Here is a 12,701-nt window from a genome sequence, read left to right as displayed (position 1 = left end):
CTAATGCAGTGCACACACTTTGCCGACACACTTATACACATGATGTCCACACTCACACATCACCCTCAGTCACACACAGACACATAGGTAGAAAAGTGCATCCAGACATAGTGCACACAGATGCACAGGGTAGTTTCTCTCAGCTCAAAGGTTTTAAGAGCAGTGACCTAAGTGACTTTGTTAAATGTTTACTTATAGCTGTTCTTATGTGAATTAATAGTAGTTGGTGAAAAATGCCTCAGTTCACAGGTTACATCTTGTAAGTCTACATGATTTTTTTTTTTTTTACCAGAAATCAAGGAACCATCACAGACAGGATGCCTGAAAAGTCCTGAGTTTTGTTCCAGTCCAGGACTTTTCTTTTATTTCAATCCTCTCTCTGGGATCTCTAATGACCAAGCTGCCAAAACAGTTCCTTGAAAACAGGGATTCACACCAATTTCAAAACATTCAGAGCATCAGAGCATTTCTCCAGCCAAACAACCAGTCTGAGAAAAGAAGAAGAAAATTGCGAGTGTGTGTCTGTGAGTTCAGGGTTGTGTGACGGCCTCTACACAGTATTTCAGTTTGCAGTTTTCTGAGGGTTTTTTTTAAAGATCAAATCCAAAAATATCTGTGGTTGCCCTTTGAGTTGAGTTCACTTCATTGGTGTTTACTCATCGGATGCAGACATGGTGGTTTTAATTAGGCTCTGCTAGATAATAAAGCAAAGTCTCTGCTAGTGTCAACAAGACAATATTTTGTGTGACTGAGACTTTTTTCATCTTCATCATCTCACTCATTTTTTGGGTGATGTGACTTGAGAATCATCACTTTAAAACTGAGAAAGATGAAAGAGTTCATTTGTAGTTTCTGTGTATTTATTCAACATTTGATGCCAAGGGTGAGGATAACATTTTTGCCGGCATTTGTTTGTTCATTCACAGCATAACTCAAAAAGTAATGAATTAATTTTAATGAAATCTTTTGGAGAGGTACGGTATGGCCCATGGAACAGCTGACTAGATTCTGATACTGATATAGATTATGATTTGGATACAGGAATCTTTTTAGTTTATTCACCATTGTGAATGCTGGAAAGGCTACTGACTGTATGAGTGCCCCTGTGGTGAAAGTGCACAGTTGCATTTTGAGCACATAAAGAAACAAATAATATGAGAGTCAAACTATGGGAATTTGGCTTTTAGGTGTAATGGCATTCTGGGGAAACTGAGCTGCCCTTGGTGGAGGTCTGCGCTCTCTGAGTGTTGTCTAGTTAATGCATGTTTATTTACTCTAAACCACTAATTGTATTTTCAGCAGTCTGAGTCTCTGTTCTTTGCTGTACTGCTGAAATATCCAGCCTCCCAGATGTCAGTGGCTCCTGTTTCCTCCAAAAATACACCACAACACATTGAGGAAACTTGCTGCTGCCTTAATAGACAATACATAGTACATGGATTCAAGGTTGTAACCAGTGGTATTTAAAATTGGTATAACATTACATTCATAGTACATTCATTAACTGCATTCATCTTCCAGCGGATGAAATGAAGTTGCTCCCACTAGTGGCTTGATACAAGATGAGCATCATGACAAGAAAAGGCTGTTCACACTGTGGTGTAGGATGAGAACTTTTATTGTATAAATGAAATTAAAGCTGATGTGGCATCATTCATTGGATGGTTTGATGAAACTTCCTAAAGCCCTGTATTAAGAGCTGGACAGTAGTATAAGCCGAGAGCTGAGAAGGACTTTGTCCTTCTTTGAGAGGAATAATAATTGTACTTTGGTGATGAAACTTTTTTATGGGCAACCTCTTACTTTGAATGTTAGTATGTATGTGTATGGGTGGATTTGGAGGGTTTCTGAATCACTTCACAATAATCACATGCTTGGATATAGCATAGTGTATATCTGCTACTGAGCAGGCTCTTAGCTCTCACTGCCTGAAACATGATGCAGAAGTGTGCCTTGTTTACACATTATCACTCCAGGCTGCACATTTAACCACTCAAACATGCAGTATATATAGTATATATTTGCAAAGCATTGCCGGCATCGACCAAGTGATATGTAGTTTCACTGAGCACAGTAAGTCAGAACCTCTGCTGATGTAAAGATGTGGGGTTGAGCTGTTTGGGATGATGAATCTAGGTCAGGCAGTGCAAGGCGAACAACCCTCATGGTGAACTGACCCTGATAGAGCGAGAGGGAGTAATAACCAGGGTCATTAGCCCCCTCACTCAGCCAGCAGACAGATTAAAGTGTGTGTGCTTGCGTGTGTGAATTCAAGGCATTTGTGCATGCACAGTACATGCATGTGAACAAGCATGTCACATATGCATGTATTTACTGTATGTGTGTGTTTCTGTGTTTTGCTTTGGTGATTTCAGACAGTGGTAGAGGAAAAGGGCCTGAAGCAGCTGGAAGAGAAACAAGAGGGAGAGAGTGAGAGAAGGGAAAGACAAAAAGAGGGTGAGAGCGCTGGAGGAAAAAAGAAAAAGAACAAATGTTGTGAATGAATTGAACAGGGAGAGAGAAGCCTTGTTTACATACAGTATGGTAATAATGATGCCGGAACAAAGATGTTCAGTGAATTATTATATAAAGAAAATGATATGGTTTGTGATAAACTGGCAGCTTGTCCAGGGTAGACCCCAGAAAAAAGAAAAAGAACAAATGTTGTGAATGAATTGAACAGGGAGAGAGAAGCCTTGTTTACATACAGTATGGTAATAATGATGCCGGAACAAAGATGTTCAGTGAATTATTATATAAAGAAAATGATATGGTTTCCTAGCTGTTATTGGGGAAAAGAATTTGTTTTATGTTTATGTCTTGACTGGAACATTGACTTCTTATGTAAGTAAACACCTTACAGCTGACATGAAAGTGGGACATGTTCTTATAAATAATATTATATTTATTGTTTCTGGTTTGTGTTAGTAAAGAAATAAAGCTGGTGTTATATTAGTTTGAATCTAAAAGTGAGAGATCAATGTAACTGTGGAGAAGCTGGAGGAGGAGAGGTGGGATGTCTGGAAACAGTCGATCCTTCCTGTCTCGCTGTCTAATCTCCACACACCCTTCATACCTCTACACACACTGTCTCACTCTGTTGCTCTCTACCATTCACTGCCTGTGTTTGTGTCCTTTCTCACTGTCTCTCTGGTTTATGCTGCTCAGCCTCCTCTGAGATGTGTTGAAAGAAAGAATGACAGTTTAAAAATACACAAGCTCCTCCACTGGGACAACCATACTGCAATTAAGTACGGTGTTGTATTGCAGGTTGTACAGTGGTTACATGCAATTATACATAATGATGTGCTGATTGTAAACTTACTAGTGGTGAATGTTAGCAAAGCAGCTAATTAAGAACAAACAACATGGAAATGAAATTTTGGAGCTTAGCTGGCGCAGAGAACAAACTGACACCTCCCAGTAAGATGGCGACTAAGCCGTCCCCTACACTGTCAAAGTAATTTAGTTACTGCATGTCACATGGGTGGGGCAGTTAGTTGTTAGCACTGTTGCCTCACAGCAAGAATGTTCTCAGGTTTGAGCCCCAGCCGACCCGCGGTCTGTATGTCCCTGTGCCTGCGTGGGTTCTCTCCAGGTACTCTGGCTTCCTCCCACAGCCCAAAGACATGCAGCTTAGGTTGATTGGCGACTCTAAATTGCCTGTAGGTGTGAATGTATGGTTGTTTGTTTACATGTCAGCCCTGTGATAAACTGGCAGCCTGTCCAGGGTAGACCCCATCTCTCACCCATTGTCAGCTGGGATTGGCTCCAGGCCCCCTGTGACCCTGTTCAGGGATAAGTGGTGCAGAAAATGAATGGATCAGTACTGCTTTTCACATTGTAATCCCACATCACCGTTAAGATATAATTAAGTAAAAATATATGGGTGTTGTTTGTACATGTGTTTCTAATACAAACTTTTATGTTTTTTCTTTTAAGAAAACTTTAATAGCTTGAAGCCTCAGTGCCCGAGGATTAGGAAATCAGAAGCAAGCATATCTCAGATTAAAAAAACAAAAAAATAAAAGTCATGTACTGTGCCTTGAAGAGGAATTTTGTTTTCTACGCTCTGCTAGAAGATGACTTGTGTTAGTAGTGTGCTCAAATGTACATGCAAACTTTATAAGAAAGCACAGAGAGAAGGATGGTTAACAGATGGTGGATGAGCCATGCAGCTGGCCTCATGCACTATTTGTTGTTGACTTTTGGAATGTGTTATGAATAACCATAAATCACCCTTCTCTTTATCGGTTTCCAAAGGTGTTACCATGTGTGTCCCTGCAGATGCATAACTCCAGTATAACATGATAAGTAATGTGTCACTGCCCAACATTTAAACTACATATAAATCCCCTTTCTCTTTCTCTGGTTGCTCTTTTAAAAACGGACACTGTCCTCCTTAGCTCTCTCATCTATCTCTCGTATTCTCTTCTTTTTATGCCTCCCCCTCCTCTCACATGCTCTCAGACTTTGACTCCTAAACTCATCCTAAACTGTCCCTCTCACTCCCCTCTCAATGGGTGTCTCTTTCTACCCTCCCCCTCTCTCTCTCGGGGCTTGAGCAGTTGTAACGTAAGCGCCAGTCATCTCTTATCATCGCCACTGTGTTCCCTGAGCGCTCGGCAGTCCACATCTCTCCCTCCGTCGCTTTCCCTCTCCATCCTCTTTTTCTGTTTCAGTGTCTGTCTCTTTCTTCTGCTCTGTGGATGTTACTATTATAAGGACAACTTCATGTCTGCTGTCATGTTTTGTGGTCTGAGGAGGGACGCTGAGGCAAACGGTGTCGGTGAGTGTGGAACAGATGAGGGAAATTTCTTCAGTGAACAGAAACCGGTTATTTATCTGTTGCTGTTAACCTCTCATTGTTGTTTTGATTCTGAACTATACTTCCTTGAAATCACATCATTAAAATACAGCACAGAGGTCTGGTGGCACCTCTTTGGCTGATGGTTACTGTAGGTGGTGCTCTTTCTTTGTTTAGCTTTCTATTTAACGGTTTGTGTTTTTTGTGCATCTTTTTTCTCAGAAAAAAACATTGCCTTAAGAAATGAAAGACATTTCACTGGATTTCCACAAGAGGGTTACTACTGTATTAGGTGCCTCTCCATGGATGTGTCTATCTTAGAAAAACATTTTTAATCAACAGTGGGTTTCACGGATGACTTTCTGTATTTTCTGCATTAATGGACATGATATACATTGGAGGTTTGCCATGTTTAGTGACTAAAAAGGAGACTACTGCTGTTTACATACTTAGATTTGTGAAAAAAAGTAAATACTGGTGTTCTTTCATTCACTCTGCTAGACAGTGAAGTTCAGGAAGTGTCTTTGCTAGATAGTGAAATACCGACAAGGAGAGCATTTCTTAAACTCTGTTCAACTTATTGTATTGTCTCTTTCAACAAACTGTACAACATCAGAAACATGCTGGAAAAAAGCACTAGCAGCCTAAATCTAACCAATCACAGCCCGTATGTTTGTACACATGTAGCCTACTCTGTTGTATAATCTGGAACTATGATGTGCATAAGTAGGCCTTATCTTCAAGAGGCACCAGGTGTTAAACACAAATCAGCCACAGAGCAGTAAAGCCCCTGGATGATTTGCAGACTATTGCTGCTAACTGAAAGCATCACTGACCAAACCCAAGTTTATAAAACATTAATTTTATTAAGCAGAGGTTGCAGAGGTGCCAATGTGCCCAACTCAAAATTTCTCAACTAAAGACACATGAGCATCAAGCACACTAATTATCCAGTTCCAGCCAGGTGTTAGAAAAAGAAAAGACTGCAAATGTCATATTTAAAACCCACACAAGTGAACAAAAGAAACTGCCATGCAAATCTCTCCAATCTCCCGTGCACCCTGATGTGTCAGCCATAAAGCGTCTGAACCCAAAATGCCTTGATGTTGATAGATTTTTTCAGGGTGAGTTCAGGAGTTCAGCTAATAAAGAAATGATGACATTTATGACAGACACATCATTTCTGTTTACCTGCTTGGATTGCTGTAACTCGAGATGGTGAGAATTTAATCTGGTGCCTATTGAACTTCTTGTGTGAAATGCCCCCAGTGGTGCAGACCAGCTGTTAATGTTCCTGACACAGATACAGTGTGTACTGCTGCTTATGCAGTAGCAGAAAGAAGGAAGCATGGAATAATTTTATATTCTCCTATTTGCAGTTTAGTTATCTTAGAATGAGCTTCATTATTTTTCTGGTTCTATCATTTGTTTAATTGGCACTGCTGGCTGTTATCAGGGGCCATGTAGGCCATTAATAACATATATGCCTCACACACACGTTTGAAATGCTCTCAGAGAACTGCCACTGGGTTTCAGTTGTATATGAGTGCACTTTTTCAGCGCTGGTCTGTGAAGCCATTTTGGCATCATGGCCAAACCGTGTTACTACAGCTTTCGCGTTCATCACATGATACACACTGGCCCCAAAAACAGCCTTTTCCCCCCTAGACGATCACTGGAAAAGGAGGAGCTTTAAAACACTGAATCAAATTTTAGACGAGTCACAAATCAGAATTTGATCCACTGGGTCCAATATAATTTGGAATGTCTGGACGAGCCGTAAGATATTTAGATTTTATTCCATTCATGTGTGCAGACAGCCTACAGGTAATTGCCTGACTCGGCTGGTGGAAGTCTCATCTCATTACTAGAGGAGGACGGTAGTGAGTATGCTCTATGGGTCCAAAATTACACAAGGGTATGGAATGCCTGGGTCATTTTTATAACCTGAGCATGAAGATTTTTTTCCACTGAGCAATTAATTGGGCACCATCTTGTAATCTGGTATTCAGTTGTCCTTAATACATCCATGAGTGTTATTACATGGAATGAAGCCCTATCATGACATGCAGCTGACCCAAAGAATGAACCAATGAGATTTAAAGACTACACTCAGACTTTAATGTGAAAACCTTCTGTTTTAAGTGAAATTACTTTCACATACTGACATTACTCACACATGCACTACTGAGATAACTCACATTGTACTAAAGGTTATATCACATACACTGAAACACACCTACTAGTATGCATTAGTATTTTCAGTAGCATATGAGAGATAGTACTTCATGAGTGTCATACACATCATACATATGTACAGTATATGAGAGATGACGTGGCCTCTGACAGAATGTACCTTATCTCCATAGTCAAAACTCAAAACATAATACAACACATTACAGCTAGCAAATATGATTCCCTGATTTTAATCTGTTCCTTTTAATACACTATAATGTAGTTGAGTTAGTGAGATGCATTAGGGGTATTAATAGAGCGCCATCTTATTTCATGCACCAATGAGCATAGGTACTATAATGTCTACAACAAGCCCCAGAGACTAGCTAAGCTGATACCAGTACAGGGACTGTGCTGAACACCAGAAAAATGATTTTGCTTCTTTTAACTTCATGAAGACTCAGATCTCACATTTCACCAAATGCGTTGTTAAACTACAGTACTGCTGCAAAACTGACTCCATTTTTATGAGGGATTAAAGGAAACAGTTAAGAGCAGCAGGATAAAAAACCTTTTCAGTTTCTTCCCTTGCTGTTAGTTTGGGAACATCTTTTTGTAATATATTTTTCTTTAGAATATAACTGTGTTAACCAAATGTACAAATGACTGTTCATTACTGCTTTTGGGATTGATTTAATCTTTTCATTACTGTTGAAGAGATGAGCACATAAAATTCTAATGGAGGGGTTCTGCGCTGCCTTGGCTTTCTGCCAACTGCTCGAGATGATCCACTTCATTTTCTGAGCGTTACTGAGCTGACCGCGCAGTCGAATTTAATAGTGGCTGTGTTGGATGTTATCATCAGCTGTGCATGACGTGCAGTTTTCTCTGCAGTTCGCAGCCATAACCCTGCAGGAGGCTGTCTCTTCAGTGATTATAACTGTAACACTGATGCAGCTAAACAGCACACAAAGATATGAACTTACTGAACAGATACTCACACATAGTACACACTCACATACTTCATCTTATTTCATTCTCCTCCCTCTGCAATTTACATTTTTAGGCGTTTATATAACTCTTTCAAGAGGCTTACTGGCAGTGCTCAGGTGCATCATGGTAGAGCATGTGGCAGCTAATGGGGATCAAACCATGTGGCTTATTAATGGATGAACCATCCTTCACAGTACAAAACCTATTTACGTACCTCCCATGTTAATCTCTCCTCTCTCTGTCTCGCTTCTCTGGCCCCGTGTCGAGCCTCGTCAGCAGAGTTATGCCGAGAAACGCTGGCAGAAATGCACTAAACTGTAACTTCAAAGGGGTTTTGGATGTTTTTTCTGTCCTACACCTGCCAAGCTGTTTTTTCTTCTTTTGAAATCCAGCTTTCCTTTTGTTTGTTAGATGGAAACTATCACCTGGGCTGTGTCGGCGTGCTGTCAGTTTGTTCTCAGGCTTTCAGATTTGCTGTTCTTTCTGAGTAGAACTTATAAAAGAACTTGGACTGTAGAATAATGCAGCTACTAATATACTGTATGTAGTGATGGCACCCATATATTGGAATTATGTTCATACTGGACAATTTGTTGCCTTATTTACATTCACTGTCAATGTTCAGTGCCAATGCCAGACATACTGTAGTGTCCCATATGAAGGGACCAGAGTTTGCACGTTGTTGCAGATCTCTAAGTAACTAGTTTTAGTTTAGTTTTAGTCTCTGTCCTTCTTACATGCTTAAAATATTAAAAATTAAATGTTAAAAATATTAAAACTGGCTCAATCTCACAGTGGTGAGGAATCCTTTAAAAAGTGCCTGGATGCAGATGATAAGCTAGAGCAGTGCCAAAATTTAATGGACTGTTTCGTGGGCCGTGCCTCCAGGGGTTTGCACAGTCCTCAAAGACTGATGCTCCTCTTTCATAATAGGGATGGGTATTTGAAGTCTGGAGGTTTTGTTTACTACTTGCTAACATCCTTGTCGGTTACTACAGCCAGAAATTTCATTTTGAGCAACAGGGTGGAGCCTGACCGGCGCAGAGGTGGAATGAAACTACTGTCAGACCAAAACAGAGCCTTAAGAATGTGCTGAAAATTACATGTCCATTTGCTGATGGCTCCTGCTCCAGTCAGTAAGTGCTTTGTGTCATCACTTTTAGGAAGTTTTACACAAAAAAAGTTTAGAGCTTTGAGGGTAAGATGTAAAGAGGGGAATGCAGAGAGTAGAATTTATGGGATTTGGAGTTTCAGCAGTGACAGCATCCTTCCTCAGCCCCCACCCCTCCTCTCCCATTGCCCACTGCCCAGCAGATACATACAGGCTGCAATTAACCACAACAGAGAAGCCATTAACCGTCCTAATTATGGCTTGTTCTTTCCACAGCCGCTCTATGTGCGTGGGTGAGAGAGAGCTCGGTGTGTATGTGTAGGCGGATGAGGGGGAGTAAACATTTTGTGCAATAGGTGAGAGTATGTGTGTGTGCAGATGAGTGTGTTTACTGTACATGCATTATTGTGCACATCCTGTCTTCTGCTTTTCCTTTTAGTTTTTCCTGTCTGATATAGTTGATGGGCAGGTGGTGGGGATACACTTACTATGTCTTCACTCTCTTCTGTGGCTTTTTTACACCTGTGTGTGTGTGTGTGTGTGTGTGTGTATGTGTGTGTGAACCGCAGTTGCACTATGCACCAGCATTGTCGCAGACAATAACTCATTACACATTACCACCACTTTCAGCATCCTAATAACTGCAATCAGACGCCTTGGCATTCAATAACTCAGAATCTGTGTGTGTGTTTGTGCATGACATGTATGCGAACAAACACGCACAGGTACCAAGAGATATTCACAGTGTTTTTGCTTCTGCTTATTGTGTATGTGCTTTGTGATTGGCCAACATGACTATTTCATCTTTAACTTGCCTCCTATGAGCCTTTGCTAATTTCCATGATTAAATTGTTATTAATCACAAAACAAACCCCTACTTTTATCTTAACACGCACATTGTATGTGGAAAATTATATCAGTAGTATACATTTTGTCAGAAGGCAGTTAAATGCCATTTTTAGACAAATGTGAGATAAGGTTTTAGGTTTTCTTGTCTGCGAAGTTCAAGCATAAGAAACAAATTTGGTTTACTGGTAAGTATTTAGAGGAAAAGGCTGTTGTTTGTGGAAGGGATTCAAAATAATCAGTGTGTTAGTGAAGAATCATGTCACCCAGTGCAGTGGTGTGTCTCATTGTTGTCTTTAGTAGTTTTTTTTAGACAACAATAGGATATTATGGCTCAGAGGCATCAAGCTTTGGATACAATACTTGCCTCATAGTTTGTTCTGTTTGATCATGGGCTTTGTTGGCAACAACAGAACAACAGAATATCACCAGCTTTAGTACCTCCTGCTGCAAACATGATTCCAACCTGATGATGTCTTATTGATTTTAAGATACTTATGTTAGATACAGTATCAAGCCAACTTGGGCAGAACCACGTGCTCTAGGAGCCCACCTCACCGTCCTATTTAATTTGATCAGCAGATGTGTTGAAATGCATACATAAGCAGTCTCGTTGCTTTGTTCAAGTGCTTTAGGGGACTACCAGCAATCTTTGTCTAACCTTAACCATTAAGGCTAGACAACGATGGCCTTCAAGGTTAAAATAATTAACTGTTGGCAGGAGACAAATGGACTCTGCTAAAGTCGTCTGCATCTGAGCTCCTGCTAAGAGCGTCTGTGGTGGTGAAACCCCTTTATTTCTGCCAGCAGATTCTTGTACTCTACAAATAGAATCAGGTATTTGTCAGAAAAAAAGATGTTTTAAGCATTTTTAAGCAATGTTGTCATTATTCTGTGATCTTTCTTGTATCAATTTGATTCACGAGAAATAATGGGAAATCAATAAAAGCTGTGAGATGACTGTTTACTGGATTTCACTATGTAACCTGTAACTAGCTATGTAACTGAAAAAAGTGGTGATTTGTAATATCTACAAAATAATGCCTTTTCTGAAAAACAAAACAAAAACAAAACAAAAAACAACTGTGTTTGTATTTAAGTCGAGTCAAGACCAATGTCACAAATCGCAAATTTGCCTCAAGGGGTTTTACAGTCTATGCAGCATGACACCCTTTGTCCTAAAGCCCTTGAACTGGATAAGGAAAACTCCCCAGGTAAACCTCTGGAATCTGAATATTGTTATGCCAGTAGTTGTGACAGTCTTTCTGTATAGCATCTGTGAATAGACAGGTGTTTCGGTCTTTACATGACCTCTTCAGCACTACGCTGGTTCATGTGTATTGTGATTCCTGTTCTACCTGGTGGCTGCTGAATACCTGGTTGATTATAATGGTATGTCAGCTTAAATGCCTTATTCAACTAAATGAAACAGCCTGAGTGCATCACTGTCAATTCCACACCTTTCAATAGCATCTTGTTTTCTTTTATGTATCCAGAGAATGGCTGCTGAGAATCGATGCTCTTATTTGTCTGCCTCAGTTTTAATGCAGGTGCTTGTACCTGGCAGCTGCCCAATATGAACACAGCACACTCAGTCATTCAAGTGTACTATGCATTAGCTCACACAACAAAATATCATAAATAGAAAGCATTATTATGTTAATACTTATTGTTGTGTACAGTGTTTGTACCTTGCGAACATTCATTTGTTGCTGCAGCATTATAAACACGTTGTTTAGAAATTTTCATTAAGTGTTTTCTCTTCTCACAATATGATGAATTCTTATACCATCTGGGTCATATTAAAAACCATTATTTGCCCACAGGTGAAACACACTTTCAAATTCACAGAGTACTGACACTGTGCTGCTCTTATTGCATCAGTGTTTTGTTGCTACAAAACACATCAGGGAAACTCAAAACATCCATTTAGTTCATACCTGCAATTAAGTATATTTCAATTTTCAGCATTATACATTCTTTGGCTTTTCTTCCATGATAGGAAAAAGTGCAGTTTGGGGTCGCTAAACCCAGAAACGAACCTTTACAGGACTCACATAATGGTGAGTTTCCTGAGTGATGACTCTTTCTACCAGGTCAAACAGGTCATGTGGTGCTAATCTGAAGAACCTATTCATGGTCTTTCCATGACCATTTTAGTGTACTCATAGAAAGCTGCAGACTGGTTGTAACAGCTGTCAAACTATATGTTTAGTGTTCTTGTACAGCGTGTTGAAACTGACTAAACACCGAGATAAACCAGAATCAATGAAGAAGGCCATATCAAAATCAAAAGGTTTACTATCTAATTCTTTATAAGACAGGTTAAACAATCTCTAAAGTTGGTAGTAGCTCGCTCGCCTAAAGTTTCAGCCAATAGGCCAATATGTACAAACTATGCATGCATACAAAGGTTAAACACCACAAATTTTACCTGCTGCAATTGGAATCTAATCAAATACACAGACGTCCCGCCTTCTTTTTATACCACATTATTATTTGGCAATCGCATGTCAATCAATCAAGTTACGATGTTATCAACTTTGTTTACGTCAGTTACGCTGCGCTGTGATGTTGCCAAGTCTTTTGGATAATGTTTGGTGGTTGGTTTGCAAAAGAAGAAGAAGAAGAAGAAGTATGTTTGGTGAGATCGTTAATCTTTTCTTACGTAAAATGATAAACATTTACAAGAAACAGGAAGTGTGGTGTCGTGGACTTCGTGGGTTACACTGTGGCCTGCTACAGATTTTAGCCTGTATTTATGACATT

The 12,701-nt window shown here is 39.9% G+C and overlaps 1 protein-coding gene across 10 annotated transcripts in view; it reads left to right on the top strand.

Moving 5' to 3' along the window:
* grip2b (glutamate receptor interacting protein 2b) overlaps nt 1-12,701 on the top strand; it is a 199,021-nt gene that overhangs the window by 143,589 nt on the left and 42,731 nt on the right. The window contains exons 1-2 of one of the 10 annotated variants that reach the window (XM_020621209.1): nt 12,436-12,567; nt 12,630-12,632. The exons of 5 other annotated variants lie outside the window; for them this stretch is intronic. In XM_020621209.1, the coding sequence (XP_020476865.1) occupies nt 12,504-12,567; nt 12,630-12,632 (67 nt within the window). In that variant the 5' untranslated portion in view covers nt 12,436-12,503. Of the gene's footprint in view, nt 1-4,609; nt 4,790-12,435; nt 12,577-12,629; nt 12,633-12,701 lie in introns of those variants that run through there. 4 more of the 10 variants (XM_020621211.1, XM_020621210.1, XM_020621208.1 and 1 more) reach the window with 4 other exon arrangements.

This window comes from Monopterus albus, unplaced genomic scaffold (assembly GCF_001952655.1).
Source record: "Monopterus albus unplaced genomic scaffold, M_albus_1.0 scaffold255.1, whole genome shotgun sequence".
Lineage (NCBI taxonomy): Eukaryota > Metazoa > Chordata > Actinopteri > Synbranchiformes > Synbranchidae > Monopterus > Monopterus albus.
The sequence above is the reverse complement of the archived record's forward strand: the minus strand, read 5'-3'. Positions and strand labels throughout refer to the sequence as shown.